Source organism: Sceloporus undulatus, chromosome 6 (assembly GCF_019175285.1).
Source record: "Sceloporus undulatus isolate JIND9_A2432 ecotype Alabama chromosome 6, SceUnd_v1.1, whole genome shotgun sequence".
NCBI classification, from domain to species: domain Eukaryota; kingdom Metazoa; phylum Chordata; class Lepidosauria; order Squamata; family Phrynosomatidae; genus Sceloporus; species Sceloporus undulatus.
Genome location: NC_056527.1, coordinates 123,107,474 through 123,121,568, shown reverse-complemented (window position 1 = coordinate 123,121,568; position 14,095 = coordinate 123,107,474). Strand labels below are relative to the sequence as shown.

The following is a 14,095-nucleotide window of genomic DNA, read 5'->3' as shown; positions in this document are numbered from 1 at the left end:
GCAGATTCTGGAGGATGACAAAATGTCTAAGCTGTGAAAGGAACAGAAATGGTGTTGGCACTCCAGCTGCTCCTTTGCAAACTGGATTAATTCTTCAGTGTAGATGCAGCCTAAGAAGCACAAAATACATCATGCTAGATTTGGAAGCTTCAGTGGCTTCTTCATTGGGCAAAGATGTTTAAAGTCATGCAGGAGAACAAAGGTGATGATATCAGAGTCACAGAATGGGGGACATTTTGAAATTCCTCCTGGACAGAAGGCTGGAATGGAGGACATGCCCTGGAAAAGGAGAAGATCTGGTCACCCTGGGCAAACCCCTCTGAAGAAACATGCCAAGAAACCCCCATGATAAGTTCGACTTAGGGTTGCCGTAAGTTGGAAATGACTTGAATGTATACAACAACAACAACAACAACAACAACAACCTGAGCTTGGATGGTGATATCTCAAGAGGGCTTTAGTTGTGTACTCCTACATGGCAAAGGGTTGGAGTTTTGGCATCTTTTGGTATCTTCCAGCTTTATGATTCTTTGAATCTTTGATTCTATGCCTTAGCTTTCTTCATTCAAGCAGGGACATCCAAATTCACCATGGCATTTCACATCAATTTGGACCACATCCAGTTCCATTCTCCAAAACAAACAAAGGTAGTGTGATCTGCTGTGGAACACAACATGTGGTTAGGAACATCTTTTTCTTTTAACAAAGCATGTGAAAAGTTGGGTAGTAGATAACTTTAGCACATGATTCCAGGGTTGTTTACCTTGGCTGGATTTTGCTCCTGTTTCATCAGCCCTGAGAGCAACATGTTCTGATACTGTACATTTGGATGCTTCCAAATCTCTAACATACCTCTTGTTAGAGAATAAAAATGATCCCAGGCAGCAGCTTAGTTACTGTTTGGAGCCAGCAGTGACTGCGTCAGGAGATGATGGATTTCGTGTTATGCATTTTGGTTTATAACACCCTGAATATATGGGATGGTTACTTTCCTCGGAGAGGAATGTTGGGTGGAAAACCCTACAGGATGCTATTCGTCCACTGGAGAAAGATGAACTATCAAGTCTAAAGTTTGATGGACATCTGACTGCCTACCCCTATTTGTCCTCGCTGTCACTGTGGCTCCTAGTCAGGCATAACCTCCAACATATTCTCCAACATTTCACAGATGAAAACTAGGACACATGTGGCCAAGCAGGATTAGATTGCGGTCAAGATGGCAAAACACATAAAAGAGAAAAACCCCTCAAACTAAGAAATGCTGCAGCAGTTTGCTTTTGCCTGAGCCTACTGGGAAGTGGAAGACTCTGCTCCCTTCTCTCCCTCCTCTGTTGAGTTACTTGAGTGCAAACCACTTTGAAAAATCAGGCTGCTTCCACACTGCAGAAATAATCCAGTCTGACACCACTTTAATTGCCATGGCTCAATGCTCAATGGCTCAGGAATATGTAATTCTGGGAGATGTAGTTTGTTTTGGCACCAGAGCTCTTGGGTAGAGGTGGCTAAATAGTTCACGATACTACCCAGAAATTAAAGTTGTGTCCAACTGGATTAATTTTTTGCATTTGCAGATCCAACCTCTGTTTGCAACAACGGAAGTAAGGGAGGATGAAGGGGGAAAGCAGGAGGAGTAGAGAGAGAAACTGGGACATTTTAAAAGCAACTGAGAAAGTGGGATGACAGAGGATTAATTGGAAGTGTTCTTGCAGAATTGGGAAAGTTGTAGGGTATGCAGTCACTGGGGATGGGTTTATAGGTGTGGTCCCTCGAAATGTGAGAAGAGGAAGGGAAAATGCTCCTTGTCCTTGTTTGGCTGCTTCAGTCTGACTTCTTAACCTTTCCATTTTTCTCTCCCACCCCACTCCCCCCTTTAAGCACTTGAGTACCATCAGAGATGCTTAGATAGGAATTTACAGCATTAAATGTAATTATCTTGACATTAATGGGCCGCGCTATGATGGCAAAGTACTTCCTGGCCAGTGTTTTGCTGCTTTGGACAATTGCCTGTCTGGATGATGGAGTGGGACCAAGTGGCTCCATTTTACACTACTGTTTGGCAAGGTAGAAGGTGGCCACTTGTTGTTCTCTTTGGACTGGGAAAGCATCCCAGGGTGTCAAGTTGGAAAGGTCACAGGCATGAGGTTGCAAGGAGAAAGACATGATGGTATGGCTCTAAGCTCTCCACTATTTTAATGCTAATCTGGGGTGCTGCATCTGCACTGTATAAATGATTGGAAGTTGATGCCACTTTAGCTGCCATGGCTCCATCCTACAGAATCCTGGGATTTGTAGTTTGGTGAGACCCCAGCATGCTTTGGCAGGGAAGGCATGAGAAACTACAAATCCCAGGATTCCATAGGATGGTTCTACATCACTTAAAGAGTTGTGTTGTGTCTTCATTCTGGATGAACCCTAAGTCACAGGAGTTACTTGTTGGACTGCAGTTCCCAAATTCTGGTTGGAGGATTCGGGGACCAGTAGAATAGCATTTCCAGGCTGTGTGCCCATCTCTTCCTTCCAAAATGACTTTTTTATAGAACAAATTTAATCCTCAGATGCTTTTTAGTGCGCTCCCTGTTTTGGCTGCTTTATTCATTTTGAGGCTGTCATTAGTTCCATTTCTGCTTTGTTGATGCTTGTTCCAAGTTAGTTTCGGCTGTTTTTATTTATGGTGTGTGGGTGGGTATCCAGCTTTTCTTTTGTGGTATATGGATTTGTGAGCGTATGTATGCATTACCATGAGAGCTGTTTGCTGTAAGATAATATATACATAAATAAGCAAGGTCTCTGCCCTGAGGACTTTGCAGCGTAAGTTTGCAGACAGTTAAAGGAGAGGAGTGATTTATGATAGAGGCCTGGGGCAAAGATGTGCAAGAACAGCAGTCTGGACTTCATAGGTTTTTCAGGGGGCAAAGATTTAAGAGGAGATGCTTGATGCTATCCAAGTATAAAGATCTCCCAGTAGATGCGCATGAAGGGCTGTGGAAGGGAGGACTGACAAGCGAAGCAAAAGAATAACAACTTGTGGAAACGTGGTCAGCCCAGGTTAAGGAAAGAAGAAAAAAGATGTCAGACCCATCACTCATTTTGTGAAACGGAATTGACTTTTATTGATCATGTTAAGAAAAACAGTATTTGCTGTCCTCCATCAACACATAGCAGATTTATAGAGGGGACTTTTTATTACAATAACACAAGAAAGCCCTTTTTAAACATGTAGGCCATTATTTTTTAAAGCGTTGTTAGCATTTAGCAATTCTTTTTTTTATTATTGCATTGCTATCTCCTGCTGTCTTTTCCTTTTTTTAAAAAGGCTGAAATTACACACTGAGAGAGGGATGGTGACTATGGCATACTTACTTTGACTATGGCCTGGTCATTGCGGAGGATGGAATTTTGTTCTAACCATGCAAGAACCAAAATCGCACCCAGAACCATTGATAACCAGTCCCACCACCATGAAGCCATTTCCATGTTGTCGGAGAGTTGAGGGTAACTGGAGTGTGTCTAGCTGTTTTCTTGTATGCACAGAGACCTCCAAGGTGTGTGTTTGTGCGCATGCTCCTTGGGATGTCCCTGCTGACCACATTCTTGCAATGTGTCCTGCTATAGGAGAATAGCTGGACAGGTTGACCCCCTGCTCTCCAACTACATGTTGGTTTGTGGTGTGTTTTTTGCAGGGTGGATGGGTTGTTTGTTTGTTGCAAAGTCAGGACAGGATTTGAATCCTTGCAGAAACCAAAAAGTGAGTTGCAATGGTGTAGGCCTGACTTGCGCCTTTGCAATTCACTAAAAGTATGCAAACCATTTAAATTAATAATAACGGAAAATGCAACTGAATAGGTACATTTGATGCTCCCTCTTTGGGAGACCACTCTGGACAGTCTGGAGGGACTAAGGTTCACCAAGACAAAAGGCTGCAAGCTGCCCCACTTCCAATGTAGGAGCTTGAGAGGGTCTTCTTTCATGGCACGGTCCCAATATTTGTAACAATCCCCAAACTGACACCACATGGACAGTTGCAGATATCCGCAAGCCTACCATGCACTGTGTGAGTTAGCTGCATGGGGAAGACATCCCAGCAGTGTCTGAACAGATTGATTTGTGGAACTCCCTCCCTTTGTGCGGACAGTCTGTTAACTTTGCCGCAATCAATAGTAGTAATGGAAAAAAACAAAACCAAATCCAACCCTCCAACATGCAATCTCAGCTCAGCGGGTGAACAGAAAAGTGATGGAGGAGGGGGGTAATCCATCTAGGACTGGTGTGCTGTTGCTAAGGCAAGAATGAGGAGAGATGGAGAGAGATTGCAGGGAAATTTGGACTCTACTGCAGCTCCCTGTTTGAGCAACCGGGTGTAAAAGACACATTCAGGGCCCCATCACTTTCTTGGCCAGGCAGAGGATGAGTCTGGGTGACACTTTTTAAGGTTGATGGTCATCTGAGTCATTTGTTGTCTTGTTTCTGAGCAGATCCAACTGGAAGCAAGTGAAATAACCTATATTAAAGGCAGGCTGATATGGCTCACTGGCTGATATAAATGTACTACTAGCTGTGAGGTTTGGAATATTATCCTTTCCATTTGTAACTTTGATTTCCCTCTTTATCATGCCCCCTAACTGCCCCAATTTTGCACAAGAGCAAGTGAGCCAATTCATTCTCTGTCATCCCAAAAGTTCCAGTTTAATGTTCAATTGAAATATACTATCTTATTACTTCAAACCATTAGACCTGGTCCTATCCTCCAGGGCAGCAGAGAACAAACCTATTCTCTCCTCTCTGTGACAACTCTTTGAATATTTAAAGAGTGCAGCCATGTATCCCTCACCTTTTACCTGTGGATTTGGCTTTTCTGGCTCGAATGTAGAATTTTGCATTTATCTCTATTGGATGTCCTTTCACTAATTTCTGCCCAAGTTTCTAGTTTATCTAAGTCCAGTTGAAGTCTGTTTCCATCTTCTAATATGCTAGCGAACCTACCCAGTTTTGTATCATCTGCATTGTTAATGCGGTGTAATCCTATTGAACAGACAGAAGGTAGTGACGGTTGTAGTGGTAAAGGTCCCCATTCCCAGTTCAATACTCTGTTCACTGCACTTCTCAACGTTTGGTCACCCAGATGTATTGGAATCATGCCTTCCAAAACTTCTGAGAGTTTAAATCCAAAAACATCTGGGTGACCCAAAGTTCAGAACTACCGCACAAACCCACACTGGAATGAAGTTACATCATGTTGTTTATCGGGCCATCTTTTCTTAGGAAACGCATGTCACTTGCAAAATCCAAGGAAAGGAAGCTTTCCAAATAAATAGGACTCCATGGGGAACTTATTGGTTTTTCTAGCAGTCCGTGGTATGTTTTCATCTCATGAATCACAGTGACTTTGCTTCCATGAGGTCAGGTCAACAAATCCTTCCAAAGAAGCAATCCAGGCATACCAGTGTAATGCCTCTAGGCTGGACATGGCTTCACAATTCGGGATTGCCCTTGTGTAGACATAACTAGACCCTTTCCAGCTTGGTTCTCATGGCAAGAGCTTCAGGTCCCTGCTGTTTCTGGGAAGAAAAGACTTAGAGAGCTATGATGCTGCCTGGAGGGATCTACTGCAGCTCAGTGGAAAAGATACATGGCCTTCCCACAGTATGGAAGGCCAACATTTTATGATCAGAGCTTTGAAAAGTTCCTTTTTTTGGACCACTGGCCATACTGGCTGGAGGATTCTGGGTAGCATTGTGAGGTTTTCAAATCATCAATAAGAGACAACCCAAATCTCTAGGGTTCACAGCCAGTAGCTAGTAACATGAGTCATAATTCTATAATGCAGTCTATGTTGCATTGCTTTGCACATTCTTAACTACATAGCAGAAGCATTAAGGATTAGCGAATAGCAAAGGTGTGCTTCAAGGCACAAGCAAGAGCGTCCCAATGTGCGTTGGTCCCCTTGTGCATGGCTTCTATTGCACATCGGTCCTTTTGTGCATTGGTCCTGTTGCTGGCTTCCCACATAGTAACGTCACAGTAGCTCCTGGTTGAATATAATAGGCCCTTGGTATCTACTAAGGTTTGGTTCCAGGATGACAGTTTATAGTAAAATCCATGGATGCTCATGTCACATTAAATACAGTGCCATAGTAAAATGGTGTTCCTTACATAAAATGGCAAAATCAAGCTTTGCTTTTTGGAATGTATACATTTTTCAGGGGTACCTTAGTTATCACAGAATCACAGTGATGGAAGTTGTCTTTTCCTGCATGGCATGGGGCTGGACAATATGACCCTTGTGGTACCTTCCCCATTTTAAGATTCGATATTTCTAAGCCGTAAAGGATGGAAGTGAACTAGCATTACCCCAAAGCCTGGGGAGTCTTCTGCAAAAGCCTTTCCCACTTTTAATTGTTACCAGTGGGAGATGCCGCATGCTGTATGCCATGAGATAGTAGCTGAAAATGCTACAGAAAGAGCACAGAAATGCCCCTGCGGTGACCGCAGGAAACCATCATAGAGAATGAAGAAGTCTGTGAGCTCTTTGCACAATCCAGCTTTGGATCACAGATTTTGAGAGTACAAGAAAGTGCAGCGCACTATTGCTGAGAGTGACAAATCCAACGAAGAGGCATTAGCTGACCTACTTCTGGCCTTCCTTGGGACTAACAACCCATTGCACAATTTGGAACATGAAGATGCAGCGCTAAGCCTCGTCCCCTGTGTTAAAGGGACCCTCTAAAATTAACATGGCACAGACACAAAGTGCCATAAGAAATGAATGTTGGAATGCTTCCCCACACCAACTCCTGCAAAACATAAATAATACAGGTTAATGTAGAAAGGGCAAAGTATTCCAAAAGAAGGAAGAGCTGCTTTCTCCTTATTATTTGGCCAAAGGCTGTTGTTTTCACAAAATAAAATTGTTTACAAAATACCAAGATACGACCAACTCGAAACTGCAAAATCCGAGACCCAAATGATAAAACACTTAATCAACATTGAGTCAATTTACACACTACCGGTAATAGAAACTGTTGTTGTTGTTGTGTGCCTTCAAGTCATTTCCAACTTGTGGAGACTCTAAAGTGAAGCTATCATGGGGTTTTCTTGGCACGATTTGTTCAGAGGAGGTTTGCCATTGCCTTCCTCTGAGGCTGAGAGAGTGTGACTTGCCCAAAGTCACCCCGTGAGTTTTATGGCTGAATCAAACAGGGTCTGCTTTAATTGTCATGGCTCCATTGTAAGGAAGGGAAGGATCTCCAGAAATCAGACAGACACCCAAAAATGTGAGGGTGCACTACAATAGAAACCAGCTGAGCTGAATGCAATGGGGGTGGAAAGGAGTTGAAAGCCAGTTGAAATGGCGCAAGGTAGGCTGTGAGAACGTTGCACTTTGCTAAAAATGTAGAGGATCTTGGCCATGGATTCCTGGATACCTTCAAAGAAGGTGTTTTTTTTCTTTCTTTCTCCTTTCCCATCCTTTCCTGTTCATTTCCCCCTTCTCAAAAAACACAAGGGAAAATAGCAGAAACAAAACCCCAAGGCATATTTTCTGCTGGATGTTTAAAATATGACTCACCCATTAAAAATTGAAGACAGAACAGTTTATCTTTAGTTTGGGATTTAAAAAAAATGATAAGAAATGAATATTTTAAATAACAGCGTGTGCCGCAACAGGAGCATCTGGGTTTGACTGAGAAGATCCATTAAAAAAAACATATACATGTTCTTCCTTGAAAAATTTATGGGGGCGGAAGGGCATCTGCATTATGATCTGCATTATGATCTGCATGGGATGTGGATAACATTTTAATTTCCCTTTCTAATGTGGGAAATAGATATTTCATCTTGGGTCGCAGGGGCAAACCAGTTCATGAGACTTGTTGCTCTTGTGTGCCTTCAAGTTGTTTCCGAATTATGGTGACCCCCGCAAGGCAAACCTATCACTGGGTTTTTCTTGGCCCTTGCCTTCCTATGAAGCTGAGAGAGTGTGACTTGCCCATGGTCATGCAGTAGTTTTCCATTGTTGCAAGGGAATTGATAATAATTGATAATAATAATAATAATAATAATAATATCGATAATAATATTGATGCACAATGCAAGGTTTGGGCCCAAAGTTTGCAGCCCCATCAACCAGATTTTCGAATTCAATGGTTATAGGAAGGCTGAGAGAGGATGCAAGGGTTGCTGGAGGTGGAAGATTTTACTGCAGCATTTTATCTTCTTTTCTGTGGACATTTAACATTACAGGCACATCTCCAGGCTGGAAGCTGGTGGAGACTGTAAATTTTCCCCAGGTAAATAGCACACATAGATATGTGTGTGTATGTGTGTGTCCACCCAAAGCAAATATCAAAGTGCATATGGAAGTTCTCCTCCAGGCTCTGATATACCAAGGGAAGCCAGAAGCAATAAGACTATCAAACTTTTGTATGCGCACCGGCAAGAGGTCTGCTGTCTTCTGTGGTCTAACACATCCCTCGCTCCCAATTACTTTTCTGCCAGATTCACACAGTGTAATGCTATACTTACCAGAAAACAGCAAGCCCACTTTAGAAGAGCTTTGCAAATTGAGAATATTGAAGGCTGCCCCATTAACTGGGGAAACGCCGAAGGGAACAAAAACTATGCCCTGGGATGGATGAGCATCGGTCGAGGTGCTATGCCTGAATATCATTCTTTTACATCTTGCATTCCCATCATGGCACTGCCTTTCTGAGACAAATGCAGGGTGGACAGATGCCATAACCTGCAAAGGAGGATGAGGCATCCCAAAATGTTGGACATTTAAACATGAAATAGGACCTTACAGTATAAAAGCTAAAAACCCCAACAAAAATGTCATTCATTTCATAGCGTTTACTTACAGCTATCCAGTTGCTGATGCTTCTCCAAATTACAAACCCCATGACCCTATAGATTTGGCAGTTAAAGTGGAATGATAGTGTTTTAACTGTGTAGTATGAATGGGCTCCCTGGTGATGCCAAGGGTCAATATTATTAATATTTCTGTGCCATGCATGCCCATAATCACTGATCTGCAGCCATTTCCAAAGGAAGCAAGGAAAGAAGAAATAGAGTAAGAAAGTCTAATAACTGGGGAGGGGGAGTATTAACTGTGGCTATGCAGGGGACCCTTTTGACTGAGGGAAATGAATATGGACCATTTGGAAGGGGAAAGACAAGCCAAAAAGGACAAGCCAGGGTCTCAGAGGAAGTCCAAGTGCCAGGAGACAACTGGGGAATCCGACTGCTGAGGTTGCATTGTTAGCAGTTCTCAGCTAGCGTCAGAGGATGAATGCCAGGAAACAGACACCCGTCTTGGCCGCCATGGGCGACCGTCTGTCGTCGTCACAATCCACCCTTCGGCCTGCGTGGTCCTCCGGCTGTCCTTGTAAAGGAGACAGCCACGGTGGCGTCTCGGTCCTTTCAACCCTTCCGCGATGCTCCATGGGGAGGCATGGAGGGCACAGCATGAAAAGCAACCATAGAAATGTCTCCATGTCCCTTAAAATGCTGCATTGTCTGCAGAATAAATCACTTCACACCTCCATGGACTTGGGGTCACACAAGAGAAATCTCTCGCTCGCCCTACATAGCCAGAAGCAATAAATAAATATCCCTGATCTTAGAAATAACTACTTATATGTTAGTTCCATAACATCCCAAATCCACAAAGCAGTGATACCTTTATGCTGCTGTGTGCCTTCAAATCATTTCCAACTTGTGGCGACCCTAAGGTGAACCTTTCATGGGGGGGGGGGGTTCTTGGCAAGATTAGTTCAAAGGAGGTTTACCATTGCCATCCTCTGAGGCTGAGAGAGTGTGATTTGCCCAAGGTCACCCATTGGGTTTACATGGCCGATCTGGGATTCGAACCCTCGTCTCCAGAGTCATAGTCCAGGGCTCAAGCCATGCTGGCTCTCTGCTACTTTTATGGGGCCCAACCAAAATGCACAAAAGACATGATGCAAGCTTTCGAAGCTCCACCGGCTTCTTCATCAGCCATAGCTGTTAAAAATCATACAGGAGAAATCAAAATATGATGAATTGAGAGTCACAAGCTTGCATTTTGTCCAGATTTTTAACAGCTTTGCCTGAAGAAGAAGCCACTGGAGCTTTGAAAGCAGAAGTCAAGAGTCCCATTTTTCTGTTATCATAAGGTTTTTGAATATCTTCTCCATTCACAGGAAGTAAAACCAGCCCTTGGCACTGGATTGCAATGCTTTTCATTCAGGGTTTTCATTGAAATCATTTGCTCTTCTGAGTAGTAAATGAAGTGATTACAGTAACTCTTAAAAGAGTTTGGTCTTGTAAAAGGAGAGGACAATGCGGAGTGAATCTGTTGCAATAAAAATACAGTGTTGTTTAATGCAATTTGCATGATCATAACTGGGCCCTGGGATCTATATTAAACAAGACAAAGATGCAATGAAGCCACCCTCCAGCTTGACCGAAATGCATTTGGGAACGCGTACATATAGTTTTTAATGCTAGCTGGCTGTATAACATTGACTGTATTGTGCTTCCAATCTGATTTGTTGCTGTGGGACTTTATGTATCTGGAATCAAAGATTGCCACTGGGTTTTAATTAGAGATGCTTGGGGAATTCACTGTTTGTGAATCTGGATGCAACCTAGACATCTCCTGAGCTCATGCGCGCAGGTGGGAATTTAGTTAGCTACTGGATCTCATGCACATTGGCTCAGCAGCCTATTAATATTTGTTTGGAAATCCCTATTTTGAGAGTCAATACGTTTGGAAAAGCACCTTTCTTGGAGAAAATGATGTAGTGGTTACAGTGTTGGGTGAGATTCAAGAGGTTTGGATTCTAGTTTTTGCTGAACCATGTGAATACATTGGTTAAGCATCGTCTCACAGAATAGCCTACCTCGCAAGGAGAAAGTGAAGAGAAGGAGAGCCATATACTTTGCAAACTGGAAGGATGCCTGGATAGAACAGCCACAATAAGCATAATGACAATGACAACAGCAGCAGCAACCATGTAGGCTTCCATTCAATAAGGAACACCCTTTTACCCTGCCACTGTATATAATGAGATTTGAGCATCCATGGATTTTGGTAACCACAGGGGGGTCCTGGAACCAAACCCTGCCAAATACCAAGGGCCCACTGTACTTTCTGAAAAACACAAAACCCACAGCAACACGAAACGAACAAACAAATCTGCCCTAGTAAGCAGACACTTGTATCTGTATCTGATAAGCAACTAAACTCTTCTCCACGTTGCAGAAGCAGTTGTTCAGCAAGAACGGCAGGTGAAGCCGGACGCTCAAGAGGTAGCCCTAGTTCGCCTATTCCAGTAGATGTGTTGTTTTGGCAGTTTAATTGTTAACCCAGCTTTTAGTTCTTGGGCGTTGATCTCCAGCTGATGTCATCTCTGTAACTCGAGCCACCACCGGCTTTCCCCTCTGAATTGCCTTTAAATAGCCAGGCTGTAGCCAGGAGTTCTTCACAGGGATCTCTGGCTGAGATACTCCAAGGGAAAGACCTCTCTCTGGGGCTGACATCCCTCCTGGAAAGCAGCAGCAGCCAGAAGCCATCCCTCGGTTGCCACCAGCCATGTCGACCTCCCTGAGAGTGAGCCCGTCTGTCCATGGCTATCGCTTCGACACCGCTTTGCGCAAGAAAGCGGTGGCCAACATCTTCGAGAACTTGGACCAGGAGTCCTTGGAGAAGCTCTTCAAAAACTCTGGCGACAGGAAAGCTGAGGAAAGGGCCAAAATCCTTCTGGCCACTGACCAAGACTTGGAGGAGAAAGCCCGGTCGCTCATGGCTTTGAAGCAGAGGACCAGAGAGAAGCTGTTCCAGTTCCTAAAGTTTGGGAAGCACTCCATCAAAGTCCACTGAAGGACTTCTTGAGAAGGTAGGACGGGATGGAGAGAGAGCACACCACTCCTTTGAGCCAGACCTATTGGCTTTCTGCACAATGGTATCTCCAGCTGCCACCAGGACGAAGGATGCTAGGAGATCTTGGTGATGCGCGTTCGGTCCCATTTTTGGACACTCCAAAACGAGCAATTGTGGGCTTCCCACAGTGACTTAGACACTTGAAAACTGTAAAGGGAGCCAAGGAATTTGGCCAGAGAGCCATATGGACAGCAATCCCCGAGTCACAGAGAGAAACAGCCTGTGAGACTGTCGGCCACAATATCTCTTGGCTGGCTGGAGCCAAGAAGAGCCTCCAAGGTTCTTGCCTCCGACAGTCTCTGTGACAATCTTTTCTGCTACTTGTTTATTGAATGTGTAAAGCCTTCCTTAAGCCTCTCTCTTGTCTGCTGGGATGAAAAGGGATTAGAGAGTGATCAATGACTTTGTCTATTTGCATGTGTTTAAAATGCACTAAGAGAAGGGCGCATCATCATCTTTGTGGCACAACATGCTCCAGAGAGAGGACTTGCTTTCAGGACATCATGAAGCAACCTTGTGTTTTCTTCTACTGTATTCTAAAACCGGTTGCACAGAAGTTTGTGATTTTCCTCCCTTTTCTTTTTATAAAAGACGCTTCTTCCTGAAGTGGGAAAGTCTCTTTGGGACATTGAGTTCTCTTGATATCGAAATGCCATTCTGAACATGTGTTTCAAAAAGAAAAAAACACTTGTTGTGTTTGCGTGCCTTACATGCAATTCTTGCTGTGAATTTAACAGGCAACATATGATGTTGATGTTTTGCAATGATGCTGTATTATTCCGGCACTAATTTATTGCATATGCTGATCTGTGGAACAAATAAATTATACATTTGATAGAAATGCTTTCGATTTGAAATGCTTGACTTGAACAACAAAAAAGTAGTTTTTGAAAAACCCTTAATGATTTTCTTACTCCCCTTATTTTTGGTGAGGCTCATCTATCTTGAAATGCCAGAACAAAGTATCGGAAGGTAGACATATTTCAAAGCTATAATAACTTTAAAATTGGGGGGGGGGGGGTTGGTTTAAACACTAAGAACTGAAAAAACCAAATTTGATTATGGCTTTATGGCTGAATCCTTAGTGAACCTGTTTCAAATTATAGGGATGAGCCTTGAAAATTGCACTGAGCATAATCTTGAGCATGGGCAAATAACATCTTATTCTGTTGGCAAGAAGCAAGCCGCCTGATACGTCTTTGATGATGTATCCCCAAAAGCCCCAGTCTGCTGAATTTCAGCATCCCTCAAACCTCCATTTCCTTCTTGCATAGATTAAACATCCAATCAGCCCTTTCAGTGACTTATAAAGGTCCTAGATTCCAAATTGGAAGTCCTAGATCTCAAGCTGGAATTCCCAAGATTGACTACCCGGGGAAAGATGCCAATTGCACCCCTTTTTAATTCATTTAAAAAAGAAAGAAATGTAAAAACTGTACAAGTAATGCCCAATTTCCCCTCACCCCTTTTCTCATGCTGAAACATTGAAGCATCTTTCATGAATAAAAGGATAAAGGCAAACCCCCTCTGAACAAATCTTACCAAGAAAACCCCATGGCATGCCCTAAGAAATGACTTGAAGGCACACAACAAAACACACAAACATTTGAGTTACACAGAACCCTTACTTAGGTGAATCTTAATGTCAGCATCCATGCTTTGTTGGGGGTTAGTAGGGTGGCATTAGAACCAGTGTGCTTTAGTGGTTTGAAGACTGGACCGCAACTCTGGAGATCAGGGTTTGAATTCCTGCTTGGCCATGGAATGGGCAAGTCACACATTCTCAGCCTCAGAAGACGGCAATGCCCCCCCCCCCCCCCGAACAAATCTTGCCAAGAAAACCCTGTGATAAGTTCCCTTTGGGGTTTCCAGAAGTCAGAAATTACTTGAGGGCACACAACAACAACAAGGGTTGCAGCAAGCTAGCATTCTGCCGTTCACATGACATAATTAGCAAGGGATGTATGGAGACTACAGCTCCCAGAATCCCCAGTGGACATACTTGCTGGGGCACTCTAGTAGCTATAGCATGTGCGCATGTTGTGTGCCTTCAATGAGAACTCCCAATACACACAATGGTTGTTATTGTTGTGTGCCTTCAAGTCCTTTGGCGACCCTAAGGTGTACCTATCATGGGGTTTTCTTGGCAAGATTTGTTCAGAGGAGGTTTGCCAT

At 43.5% G+C, this 14,095-nt stretch overlaps 1 protein-coding gene across 1 annotated transcript; it reads left to right on the top strand.

Moving 5' to 3' along the window:
• The first annotated feature begins 11,447 nt into the window (after positions 1–11,447).
• Positions 11,448–12,761, top strand: TCIM (transcriptional and immune response regulator). The gene has a single exon (XM_042474670.1). It carries the CDS (start codon positions 11,573–11,575, stop codon positions 11,858–11,860), a length of 288 nt encoding a protein of 95 aa, XP_042330604.1. The 5' UTR covers positions 11,448–11,572; the 3' UTR covers positions 11,861–12,761.
• Positions 12,762–14,095: the final 1,334 nt, after the last annotated feature.